Raw genomic sequence first — 14,177 nt, 5'->3', positions numbered from 1 at the left:
TTACAACTGTGGTAAATTTACACATGCATTTGCACACAATGGGCAACTTGGGAATGCCAATCAGCCTAATCTGCTTCTGTTTGGACTGTGGGAAAAGTTACCCAGAGGAAATTCATAAAGCACGTGGAGAACATGCCAACTCCATGCACACAGATCACGAGATGGGAATCAAACCTGGACCATGCAGGTGCAAGGTGACAGTGACAACCACTTCGCCACCAAGCACTTCTGATTAATACTAGTGTGATCACTACATGGCATTAAAAAAAAACATTTTGTGCTTCATCCAACAAAGCATGATGAAAAATCATAAGATTCTTTTTTATTTGATCTGAGAAAATTTTAGCTGCATACAGATTATGGCATATTATTTAGATTCTAATATAATACATCAGTACTTTCAGCACCTAAATAGTATATATGAGTGCTGAAGATATGGATTAATAAAACCTTGACTGATTTATGAAAGATATATGAAAGAGACAAAAGAGAAAAAAATGGAGCATAAAATGTATATATTAAACTTCCGGTTTCATTCTTAGTATTTGAGGAACCTCATGCTTTGCAAAAGGCAGCCTAATCTTAGCCACCCGATTTCTTTATCTCGCTTTTCTCATCACAAACCACAATCTATGGTGAGAAGTGGCAGTGTATATATACAATGGCCAATTTAGTGTTGGAGGTTTCATGGGTAAATTTAACCAGCCTGGTGGCCAATCTTCATTGATTGCACATTCCACCAGTAAGAGCAGAGTGTGAAGGTTTAATTCGCAGAGTAATAGCACAGTTTCGCTTAAAATATTGCAATGCACACAACACTATAGGTGACATATCAGAGTTAAAAAAAAAAAATTATTGGTGCGCGTCTCGCTGGCCCATCTGTGACCAAGACAGCAAGTCTTTGTGATTTATCAAGAGCCACGGTATCCAGGGTAATGTCAGCATACCACCAAGAAGGAGGAACCACATCCAACAGGAGTAACTGTGGACGCAAGAGGAAGCTGTCTCAAAGAAACGTGTTGCTTACCCGAGTTGTATCCAAAAAACATACATTCACAGCTGCCCAACTCACTGCAGAGTTAAATGTGCACCTCAACTCTCCTGTTTCTACCAAAACTGTTCATCGGGCGCCCCACAGGGTCAATGTACATGACCGTGCTGCTATAGCCAAACCTTTGGTCACTCGTGCCAATGCCAAGCTTCGGTTTCAGTGGCGCCAACAGCAAAAATCTTGGACAATGTGAAATGTGTATTGTTCTCTGAAGAGTCCACCCTCACATCTTCACATGTTTTTCCCACATCCGGAAAGTTACAGTACGGTGTGGAGAAGCCCCAAAGAAGCGTACCACCCAGACTGTTGCATGCTCAACAGGAAGCATGGGGGTGGATCAGTGATAGTTTGGGCTGCAAAATCATGGCATTTCCTAGGCTCAATACTTGTGCGAGATGGGTGCGTCACTTCCAAGGACTACTAAACCATTCTGGAGGACCATGTGCACCCAATGGTTCAAACATTGTATACTAAAGGCGGTGCCGTGTATCAGGATGATAATGTACCAATACACACAGCAAGACTGGTGACAGAGTGGTTTGATGAACTGAAGTTGAACATCTCCCATGACCTGCACAGCCACCAGATCTAAATATTATTGAGCCACTTAGGGGTGTTTTGGAGAAGTGAGTCAGGAACAATTTTCCTCCAACAGCATCACATAGTGACAAGGGCACTATTCTGCAAGAAGAATGGTTCAAAATTGCTCTGGCCACTGTGCAGGACGTCATTCCCAAGACGAATTGATGCTGTATTGGTCACAAAAGGAGGCCCTACACCATACTAATGATTTATTGTGGTCTAAAACCAGGCGTTTCAGTTTCATTGTCCTGTGTATATGAAGTGACTGTTTTCTTCTAGTATTCTATGACTTATTTTTCCCTTTAAAGTTTTTTATTTTATCAATCCTAAACGACTACTTACACAGTTCAGACTTTACACACCAGTCACATTTCTGAGGTTATTAATGTTTAACATTTATTGTCTTGTGTCTCATACATACAGACCCAATGTGGAAATCAAACCCTGGAGGTACAAGGCCACAGTGCTAACCATCACTCCACAGTGCTGCCCCATAGCGTAATCATCATATCTGTGCTTGTTGCTGTAGGGGCCAGGGTCACCATAAATAAAGAACTGCTATAATTTTTCTTATCTCTTTACATTGTTATAAGGGTGAGTCAAAAATGATTTGCACCCTGGCCATACAAATAATTTTTCACCTTTATTAACTTTTAATTAAAAAAACTTTTTTTTTAAATTAACTTTTTGAAAAGACAAATACAGACCTTTTTTTTTTTTTTACATAATACCTTTGCTTTTTAATATGCTTTTCACCCTTTGTCCATATGGCAACAAGCTTTCTCTTCTTCATCAAAAGTGAATTTTTGTCCCGTAGGGCTGCTTTTTAGGGGGCAAAACAAGTAAAAGTCTGATGGATAAGAAAGATGCTTTAACACCCTAACAAAGTTTTTGCAGTGTTTCAACAGTGTAGGCAGAAGTGTGCGAACATGCATTGTCATGCAAGATCATGATGCCCTTGAATAGCAGTCCTCTGCGTTTAATCTAAAGTTTAGGTTTCAGCACTTCAACCAGCATCTCATTGTAAAAAAAATAATATGTTCCAAAAATGATAATGTTCCAATACTGGCACTTTAGAATGTTAAAAAACTGTAAGCAACAATTTTGCAGCTGATGGTTGAAAGGTTTTTAAAACTTTCATTACTGCTGACGAGACATGGATTCATCACCATGAGCCTTCAGTCCAAATTTTGTTTGCAGATATCTAAACGTTTTTTTCATAGTGCATGCAGTCTTTTTTAAATAACGGCACCAGGTACATCCTCTGACCACATAAAACGAATTGCTGCACACTGCTCTTCTTTCATGCAAATCACAAGTGGAGGGTCCATTTTCGCTTGCACTGCCGTAACAAATGAACTGATGTAACACATTCACACCTGCACAGCAGTGACTGGGGATGGTAGCCTTGACACAGTGATGGTAGCCTTGAACGGAAAGCACTGATAATACAATGCGGACAACGTATGTTTAAATATAACCAGAGTGCGGATAGTTTTTAACTCACCCTAGTTAGAAATTAGTTCAAATTCAAATCTTTTTTTTTACAATTTTTTTTATATTTTTACTTGGATTGGTTAATACCTCTATTTTCACCACTGAGTTGTTTTAGGAAAAAACTTAAGTCTTTAGTCTCTATCTGACTTTTCTATCTGATTTACTTTCCGATTACCGAACAGGAAGTACTGTGTATCTGGCTGATGATTTGGCTGACAACTTCTTTTAAAGGCACAAACATAAACTTTCCCATATCCTCTCTTACCCATTTGATTGTAATAAGATAAAATTACAGTAGATTTAAAATCTTGCTGTGAACTAGGTATACGATTTCCTAATATTTAGACACCAATTCAGTGGAAGCCAATACCATATAATGTTATCACACCTAACAACATTGGGTGAAATTACAGTTTAAAAAAAAATGAAGGGGTTCATCTTTTCTTTTAGACAGACATGTTTGTGAGCTTTAAAGCTGATCAGCTTATTTCTTAGCTTTAACCTTTTAACTATTTCTCCAGGCACTTTTCCTTTAGCTATGTACAGTACAGCTACTTCAGCTAGTATAATAATAAGGAATGAACTGCACACTGCTAATAATAAAAAGTCCAAACTAGGGTGCTGCCTGCAGACTGCTCTAGGTAGGCTCAGCACACACTACAGGATGTCTGGTTTTCTGTCAAAAGTATATTATTAGGTTTATGCGTCAGAGATGCACTCAATTTTAATGAAGTTTTCACTGAGACAGACAGACACCAGCGTCACTGCTTGGTTGTGATTCTGTGTCTTCTGTTTGGCTGAGAGGGATGATCTGATTGGCTGGATTCGTCAAAATCCCCGCCCACATTCTCTCTCTTTCGCGCGCTCTCTCTCTCTCTCGCGCGCGCGCTCTCTCTCTCTCTCTCTCTCGCTCTGGGAGCGGCAGGATGTGCGAGTGAGGGCGTGAGACAGATAAACAGAGAGACACGCAGAACTTCAGAAGGGACAGGCAGAGCAGGAGACAGCAGAAACATTAAGGAACATTTATACACGTGACACCTCCAAGCTGTAAGCGCACTTTTATTTCACTTAATCTTATACTCGAACTGTGTGTGAATCGGGTTTTTACATTTCAGTCCTGTTTATTCGATAAGGAATGAAATGTTTCTTTACGTTAATAATTCATCGATTTGATGTCTGTCTTGTATTTGTATTTGGACAAAAAAAACTAGCATATAGTAAGGATAAGTAAATAAGTGACTCAATAGGGGTTTGCCTTTATTCACATCCAATCCATTTTAAAAAGTTCAGAATTCAAAAGCCATGTATGTGAACTGTGTATCTGTTCTGTTAGAGACAATCTTCATAGTGCTTCAAGCTTCACAGTGTTACACATGATGGCTTCATCATCCCCTTGCCAGTGTCACAGGACCTGCCGGTTTTCTAAAATCAACTCAAATAAGATTGGTGTAAAGTTTATAGACAGCCTATTTGAAAGCAGCACACGTATTAAATTGTGTTTTTCATTGCATGTTCCTTCTCTCTTCCTCTATCCTACGCAGGGCACAAGCATGTCTGTGAACTCTCCCAGTAGCAGTGATGCATGTTTGAGCATCGTTCACAGCTTGATGTGCCACCGGCAGGGTGGAGAGAATGAGGGCTTTGCCAAGCGTGCCATCGAGAGTCTGGTGAAGAAACTGAAAGAGAAGAAGGATGAGCTGGATTCGCTCATAACCGCCATCACCACTAACGGTGTCCACCCCAGCAAGTGCGTCACCATCCAGAGGACGCTGGACGGCAGGCTGCAGGTCTGAGCACTTAACAGCGATTAAGCTCTGGTTTTCGAGGAGCCTAAACAAGTGTCCCATATAATTTTTTTTTTATTATACAGACAGGACATTTACACAAAGGCAAATTTGGCTTTTATCTAGTCCAGTAGTGAACATTGTGAAATGCCACAATGATGCAACTCTTTGCTGTGTGACTGATATGCCATCCTCCCTGTGTTTAGACTGGACTCATTCTGATCAGCAGCGTCAGTGATAACAGAAGAGTTACTGTTGTGAACTTTGTGATGCAGTCATAAAGCTTTTAAAATCTTTGTGTGTATATATATATTTTATATATTTTTATTATATTTTTATTATATTTATTTATATATATAGCATGGCAGGAGACCAAATGTGTCAAAAGTCTCTCTAGACAGACAAGACAGAACACCATTTGTTTCCAGGATCATTGTTATGGCCTATTTCTGCCAGTAGCTTAACATTTTGTTGTCTTAAATTGTATATGGTTGTTGTATACGCTTGGCTGATGAAAAAACAACTAAAGAAGAGAGTCTGAGAGTTCCCTTCCCCTCCCCCAGCTGCAGACAGAGCGAGGGAATGAGAGAGCGCAGGAGAAGGAGGGGTGGAGGGAGAGAGGGTTGTTTTGTCTGAGACACAGGAAAGGGGCAGGGTTAAGTTAAGGCCTGTCTGTCTCGGAGTCTGTGTGTGTGTGTGTGTGTGTGTGTGTGTGTGTGCTGGGTGTGCGCTGTGTATGTGTGTGTGTGTGTGTGTGTGTGTGTGTTAGTATTTGAAGTATGTACACAATCTACACAAGTTTTAGGCATGTGTTCACAGTATTTCAGCACTATAGTTCAGGCAGTGTGTTTATTCAAGATGTGTTGGCCCAGTTCTAAACTTTTATTGTGTGTGTGTGTGAGAGAGAGAGAGAGAGAGAGAGAGAGAAGAGAAGAACATTTGTCTTTGTCTGAGTTAAGTAAACATAACAAAACAGAAAGTTTTGTAGTAAATACCAAGCCTAACTGTGTTTGGAAGTTATCCTCACTGGGTGGGGATCAAATGGTTAGAATAGCACATTAGTTTTCTTTTATTTATTTTTTTCTATTTGGGACGGATGCTGATTATTTTACCTTTACGTTTATCTTTCTTTATATATTTAGTAAACACACACACACACACACACACAGTACCTTATCTCTCTTAGCCTGTCCTTCACAAGCTTAGGAAAGGCTGAATCAGGATGAATCACGCAGTGTCTGAGCTGGGCAAAGTGTATGAACTCAGTGTGAGCTGTAAAGATGTACAGTGTCAAAATTTAGGTACAGATTTTACTTTCGCAGCTATTTTTGATTTATTTATAGCATTTAATTCCTTTCACACTCAGTCAGGATGTTCAGAATGTGATGGGAAATGTTTTATTATAAAACGTTCCTTTTGCTGCTGTTCTTTTCTGCCCTTTTCATACACTCTACCCTTTTACCTTTGGAGTCGCAAACCTATCGTTGGTTTTCCCCTTGTTGGTTTTCTTCCTTATGCACCTTGTCATAACTGTAACTTAACTCGTGTCCCTACGTCTGTATATCTCTGCAGGTAGCGGGGCGAAAAGGCTTTCCACATGTCATCTACGCTCGACTGTGGCGTTGGCCAGACCTCCACAAAAACGAGCTCAAACATGTCAAGTTCTGCCAGTATGCCTTCGATCTCAAGTACGACAATGTATGTGTCAACCCCTATCACTACGAACGGGTGGTGTCTCCAGGCATCGGTATGTGTGTGGTCCTAATTAAAAAACATAGCAACGGGAAAATATGATTATTATACTAAGAGCGGAAAGGCAGATGCAAAACTAATGCATGACACAGGCTAAATGGAATTTTGGGTATTTTGTACCATGGTTTATTGTACCAGGTTTTTCACTTTAGTTCCTTCTTATAGTCATGGTGTAATATATAAATAAATCTCGGGATGATGCAAAAGCCTGCAAACCAGTCACACCATGTTTTTGTAACATAATACAGATACCCAGTTTAGTACATAAAATACAATATACATGTAAGTGTGTTACCATACTACCAGAAATGCCAAAATCTCTTCCTCTAAACCAAGTTGCTGTTTCCGCTTTTGTTTTTTCCCTATACAGTTGGACTAAGCTTGCAGCCTACAGGTAAGAAAGCCAAACAGAAATTCACTTGTGTCGTCTGTGTGTGTTTGCTATCACATATCTGAATGCTGCAGCATGTTTTTGTGTGTCTACATGAGGTAGTTTACATACTTATCAAAATGGCTTCATAGTTCTGTTAGTCTCAGCTTGTTTTACTTAAAAATATGAAAACACTTGCACAACACCAGCTTGAGCATATTTGTAGACGGAAAACATTCACTGGTCATTCTTTTTCAAATCAGTTAGGTGAGGCACAAAAGGTCAGCAACTGGATTTAATTAAATTTGTTTCAACAGGTGACATTGAAGCTTCGAAGCTCTTTGCAGTCACAAAATAATCCTGAGAGATTTTCCCAATAGCAAGCTTATTAAATTCAGGCTTATTAAATAGTCTTTCTTGTGATAATCAGACAGGTGAGTTTCAGGTCAGTTCATTCCACTGACAGAAAGCCATGTTTTATTGTGAGTTTCCAGTATTTCCGGAATCTATAGTAAAACACATAAAATCTTATCAGGAGACACTGGAAAATCGTTCTTGTGCCAAAGTAATCTGGCAGCCAGTGGCTAAATGCTTTATGCTTTAAGCACATTCCCTGATCCACCTCGATTTTCAGGCACACAAGTTGGGAAAAATATCAATTTTTTTTCCCTAATATATATATAACATGTATTCATTTATGTTTATTTATCCTATCTATATCCAGCTATTAAAAACTGGATAATCATCCTACACTATAATTATATGTGCAAGATTGGTGGCTATTTGTTACCGCAGGGTGTGGTAGAATGTTCCTGACTATGTATGATTTCTATGGACATCTTTGAGGGTGCTCAACCCAAGACATACATCATGTGGCTTTTCCAATAATACTGATTTGTCACAGTTCCACAGTTATATCTAAAAGAGGTCTGAGGGAGCTATTGAAATCAGCCTGGCTTATTTAGCTAGTTCGCTCAGTCGAATACCCTCCTGACCTTGGGCCTTCCTCAAACTAAGATTCCCATCAGGTGTATATATTGCTGCTTTGTGCCCTCCACAGCCAGGCCAATAAAGGAAGAGTATATCCATGACTGTATCCAGATGGATGGTCCACCCAGAATGCCCGCCCAGCAGGACCACCATGCCCAAGAACACTACAGCCAACAGCTGCCTCCACTCCAGCTGCCCCCAGAGCCCCATCGGCACGCCCCTTCATCAGTAACCCTCTACCCAAGCCTGCCCCTCTCTCCACCTTGTAAGTGCCACTAACAAATCCCTAGCACCTTGTAATAATGATCATGTTATTAATGTACAGTTAAGCATGGTAAATAAAATTTGAATATACCATACTAAAATAAATGTATATCTTTATATCATTTATACATATTATTTATTAGATTTCCAAGATTTTTAGGGCTTGTTCTCTGTTTCTGTGTAGCGAGCAGCTCCAGAATGTCCCTGCAGGTTAGCCACTCGGAGGGCCTACTGCAGATCGCGTCTGCTCAAAGCAGGGCTTTGGCATCCTGTTCTCCTCCCACAACCCCTACACATACACCAACAAGCACAACACCACACAGCCTGACCTCAGCCCCACAACCTGATGCTGACCGCTGCAGTCAGAGTGATTATAGCACCCCCAAACAGACACAGGCACAGACCTCCTACCACAGTGAGTAATGAGGATGGGCTCTTCTTTTTACCAAATAATGAAAGAAACTGTAAACTTTGTTTATGAATTTTAGCATCTAATTTGATCTTTAGCCATAGTCATGTTCTTGAAAATAATATAATAAAATATTAGAGTTAATTATTAGTCCTTTTCAACATCACAGCAACAACATGGACAGGCTCGAGCACCGCCTCGTACACACCAATGGGGTCCCAGCAAAATGGGCGGAGTCACCAGCAGGGTCCTCCTCACCACACCGGTCATTTCTGTATGTGGCAAACTTGTTACAATTAATCCTTTTGTAATCTAAAAATGTGTTTATAGAAGCTACATCTATTAAACTATAATCTAATTCGCTACATATTGTTCTTGCCAGGGTCTCAACATCACACTCCTACGTCCTATCCACAGCCAGTCTCCAACCATCCAGGTACATTAAACTGTGCTTCAAAATATTGTCATCACTCACTCACTCATCATCTATACCGCTTTATCCTGTATTCAGGGTCACGGGGGGCCTGGAGCCTATTCCAGGAAATTTAGGGCATGAGGCGGGGTACACCCTGAACTGGGTGCCAATCCATCAGAGGGCATACACATGCACACACGGCGGATTATTTGGGAGTGCCAGTTAGCCTAATCTGCTGGTTTTTGGACTGTGGGAGGAAACTGGAGTACTCGGGGAGGAGATGCAAACTCCATGCACACATAGACGGGAATCGAACCTAACCAGGAATCAATCCCGGACCCTGGAGGCGCAAGGCGACAGTGCTAAATTTTTATTTATTTATTTTATTTTTTTGTTGAAGGAATTGGACAGTACAAATAAAAAAAAAATACACTGAATTGCCTTTTTCGCTACCTTTTTGTTTAATCAAAAGAAAAAAAGAAATACCCCCCCTCAACAATGCATGTGACATTGCGCTGTTAGAAAAAAAGGAATTTACCAGTTATGTCACAATATTTTAGGTAATTATTTTTCCTAACATATTTTAGTGAGAATTGTTTTCTTTCCCTCATGTATAATTTAAGGTCCAGAGTTCTGGTGCTCAATCTCATACTTTGAGATGGATATCCAGGTCGGGGAGATGTTTAAGGTCCTGGCTAACTGCCCACTAGTAACTATAGATGGCTATGTGGATCCATCCGGAGGAGATCGCTTCTGCCTGGGGCAGCTGAGCAATGTGCATCGCACAGATGCCAGTGAGAGAGCTCGGTGAGAGTGTATAATTAAACGCTGTCATTATATGACATATAAATAAAGATTTTAATATATATATCATATTATCTTCAAATCTTTATGTTATTGTTTTATTAACTTTAAAGAACATTTGGTGAACTTCACACTTGCACTATGCCACCATGTGTTTCTACAGTACCATAGCTGACATTATGTTTTTGCTTTTCTTGATCTCTTTTGTGTCCCAGACTCCACATTGGTAAAGGTGTGCAGCTAGAGTGTCGAGGGGAGGGAGACGTATGGATGCGGTGCCTCAGTGACCATGCAGTCTTTGTACAGAGCTACTACCTGGACAGGGAGGCAGGAAGAGCACCAGGGGATGCTGTGCATAAAATCTACCCAGGAGCTTATGTCAAAGTAAAAACACCACTGCATTCAACCCACAGACATGTAACAAAATGTTGACCAAAACGTAATGCTGTTATTCTTGCACAAGGTTTAGTTTAGAGTTTTTAACCATAGTCTTACTGGTATATTATTGGTGATACCAAGGGCCATATTAAAAAAATAGATGCACTGACCTCCTGGATCTGCTGCTAAAATTAATTCATTTGGATTAATTTTAAATTTATTTTGTTGTCATTGGCTGCAGTAGTTGTTGTTTGTCTTTACTGTAAAAGATGTAATTGGCTATCTATTGGGCACAATTATACAATTATACAATTGGGTATACATTATACCCTAGAGCAAATGATCTGATCCTTTTGTTAAGCATTGCTGTACCACTGAATTTCCCCTTTTCTGTTGTTAGACACTGTAGCAGTAATGGACAATCTGAATGCATCTGTTTGCACTGCTATAGGTGGTTTTTGGTGTGGAATTAATGAAGTGAGAAAATGCCAGTGCAGAATCCTCTATATGTGTGTATGTATGTATGTTTGTGCACAAAACAATAGATCAAACAGTTCACTGCTATCTTAAGTTCAAGTGCTTGAGCAGTGTCACCTCCAACAACCCCGTCTCTCTCAAGTCCACGGTCGCTATTGAAAAGCAAAACAATCACATAAGTAGGTTGCTGGTAAGAACACACAGGTGAGAACAATCACTCATTACCTGCCAGTGCAACCCCACTCTCTTTGTCCACCCACACCTGGCTCTCGACCATACCCCTAGCAGGAAATCATGTTTTGACAGTAGCTGTTAGTTCAATAGCAGCTGGTTTCAATAGCAACCAGTTTCACCTCATACACTTTACCCTACATGTTAGTGAGTTTGTGCAAGGGGACCTGTGATGGACTGGCAACCCCAAACATTATATTCCCCCAGTGTTCCTGGGGTAAGCTCTGTATCCCCCTAACTCTGTCTGGGATTGATTATAATGAATGAAGGCATTATTATTCCATTAGCAACCAGTTTGAATATAAACTGGGTTGACCTACTACAGCTTCAGAAGCTCTTTGAAGGAGAAATCTACACCATTCTTTCAAAAATATATTCCTTTAGTTGTTGTTTTGGAGATGGTTGTATAAAGCACTGTTGAACATACACAGTTAGGACTGCAGGACCTGTACAATTATAAATAAAAAGCAACATTTTACCACTCCAAATGCAAACATATAGAATTTTAAATTGTTAAAAAAAAAGTTTTGTAGTCAGTCTGGCAATACATGAACAGCCACACAAAAGAACTAAATAATTTTATTTCCCCATCCCTAGTGTAGATATGATACAATAGGCCTGTGTACAGTGTGATAATAAAGTCAGGTATGGATAATTTATAGTAAGTAGTTTAGAAAAAATTATCGATAGCACAATTGTACGAAGAGTCACAAATCCTTCTCTCTCTTTTTCTATCCTCCAATCTTTTTCCCTCCCTTATTCTCTCTCTGTATAGGTATTTGACCTGCGACAATGCCATAGGCAGATGCAGCAGCAAGCAGCTACTGCACAGGCAGCTGCAGCGGCGCAAGCTGCAGCAGTGGCTGGGAACATTCCAGGACCCGGCAGTGTTGGGGGCATTGCCCCTGCAATCAGTGAGTCTGTGTGTTTAAACTGGCATCTGTTTATTTTCTTTTATGCCATAAATCAGTCGTATTAATCACAGATGTTAATTTACCAAAAAGAGTAATTGACACATTTAAATTTTGTAATATATCATATTTGTCTGCATTGTTCTGTTTCCACTCAGGCTTCTCTGCTGCAGCAGGCATAGGAGTTGATGATTTGCGTCGCCTGTGTATATTGCGTCTGAGCTTTGTAAAAGGCTGGGGACCGGATTACCCACGTCAGAGCATCAAACAAACCCCATGCTGGATAGAAGTGCATCTTCACCGGGCACTGCAGCTGCTGGATGAGGTGCTACACACCATGCCCCTTGCAGAGCCCAGCCCTGCCAACTGATGTGGTAACAGAGCTTAATCAAACACTGCATCTTACAAGAATCCACAACAGGGAATGGTGGAGGAGAGATGGGGAGATGATGATATGCTCCATAGCTTCTCCCACATACACAGCATGCCCACGTGAACAGACAGTGATTCACGGAAGGAGGCAGACATTTACACAAGCTTTCCATTGCCATGGCCAGCAGACTGAGTGGACCTCTGTGCTGACCAGACTGTTGACTCACATGGAAATAAAGACTAGAGAAAGATGTTCTTAAGGCACAGGTGAACAGGAGCCCCTGGAATTGTTGGTGTTGTGTAGCCCTTGCTTTAAGGAAATGCGTAGGTCATCCTAACAAGAACTAATGAAAAATTATATTTTTGGCCCAGGGTATGATTTAAAATGCAAACGCAAACAGCTTTGGCTAAATATAGATGATGGACAGACAATCATTTTTTACTTTCGGTACAATGTGTTTTTGTAACCATAGGATAGTTTTTTATCAAAATGTTTTTTGTACAAGCACACCAAAGTACCAAATCTTAAATAATAAGAACAAAATAATTGTATTGTTTTTGTGCCAGAGATGGATTTATAGCATTTTATACACTGCAATACCAAAAATGGAGCTTCTTTAGACTGAATAGATGATGGCACCCCTGAGTAAGAAAAGCACAATGAGTTCCTCATGTTTAATATATCATGTCTTACTCATTTGGTGTAAGATTACTTTTGATTACATGTTTCAGTTCTTTCTTGTCATTAAGACCCCATTTTCAATTTTTTTGTGCCTTATTACCAATGAGTACATGCTGTACCCTATGCGAAATTATTTTCGCATATTTGTTACTGAGCCCATTTGTTTTTTCATGTTCAGAATGAACTTGAGATTTTGATGTTTTAGACCATTTGAAGAGGTTTAGTAGTTTTTTTTTTTCCACCTGTACTGTCAACTGCTTTGATTTCCCTTTTTATATGTCATTCAAGTGTCTCCCACACCTATTAAATGTTCCCTGCTGAACATTCTCCACTTAAGTATTGTTAACTTAAATTGTTGTTCTTGGTGTTACTTTATACCAGCTTTAAAGAATTACTCTTTTAATTAATTAATTCTTTAAAGTAAAAAAATGTTGTGTCTAAAAAATCAATGTATACACAAAATATTGTTATTTTATAGTAAAAGTAAAATAGCAGAAGTACCTGTCGTTGATGGTTAAAGAGTTTGTATAAATAGTTCAAACGTTAAAGGTAAAAATAAGCTGATCAGCTTTAACGTAATCAGTAATATTATTTCAGGTTGAATCCCATGTACATGTCTGCCTGTCTTTCTGTATAGCAGAACTCTCTGCTTAACTTCTTAATACAAGGAAAAAAAAATTGTAAGCTTGAGTATCTTACAGCTTGTTTACGCTTGTTAGTACAGTACAAAAGTTGTACTTCTTTCGTCGCCAGCCAAATACACTCCCTGTTCGGTAATCGAAGAGTAAATCACGGATCACGGGTAATCAAAGAGTAAACTACAGATGAGAAATGAAAAAGTAGATCAGATTAAGATAAATTTTTTGTATTTAAATGACTCTAGCTCCTTAAACTTCACTCATACCACTTTGGCACTGTGAAAGTTTCAGCAGTGAAAAATTAAGTAGTCTCAGTAAAAATATTTTCTAAATAAGTTTTTCTAATTTAGCTTATTTTAAATTAGATTATTAAACCCACCACATAACAGTGCATAATATAGCCATTTTACTTATGGTTCAGGTTAAACTTCAGGCAGATATTCAAGGACTGCAAAAGCTGTATAAAATTTTATCAATTTAAGAATTTATCAATTCACAGTTTGAGCCGTGTGCAGTACACAGTCAAAACTTGCGGATTACAATCTAGCGGTCGAATTAAGATGTGCCAAC

General features: G+C 39.5%; 1 protein-coding gene across 1 annotated transcript; it reads left to right on the top strand.

Annotated features, from left to right (window-relative positions):
• Window positions 1-4,042: 4,042 nt before the first annotated feature.
• On the top strand, window positions 4,043-13,305 carry smad10b (SMAD family member 10b). Its single transcript, XM_053494561.1, has 12 exons — window positions 4,043-4,177; window positions 4,672-4,917; window positions 6,487-6,661; window positions 7,037-7,060; window positions 8,097-8,291; window positions 8,475-8,705; window positions 8,869-8,973; window positions 9,082-9,135; window positions 9,738-9,921; window positions 10,134-10,302; window positions 11,780-11,918; window positions 12,074-13,305. Exons 2-12 carry the CDS (start codon window positions 4,681-4,683, stop codon window positions 12,283-12,285), a joined length of 1,725 nt encoding a protein of 574 aa, XP_053350536.1. The 5' UTR covers window positions 4,043-4,177; window positions 4,672-4,680; the 3' UTR covers window positions 12,286-13,305.
• The last annotated feature ends 872 nt before the right edge of the window (window positions 13,306-14,177 follow it).

The sequence above is a fragment of the Clarias gariepinus genome, chromosome 4 (assembly GCF_024256425.1).
Source record: "Clarias gariepinus isolate MV-2021 ecotype Netherlands chromosome 4, CGAR_prim_01v2, whole genome shotgun sequence".
NCBI classification, from domain to species: domain Eukaryota; kingdom Metazoa; phylum Chordata; class Actinopteri; order Siluriformes; family Clariidae; genus Clarias; species Clarias gariepinus.
This window is presented reverse-complemented; position numbering and strand designations above follow the sequence as displayed.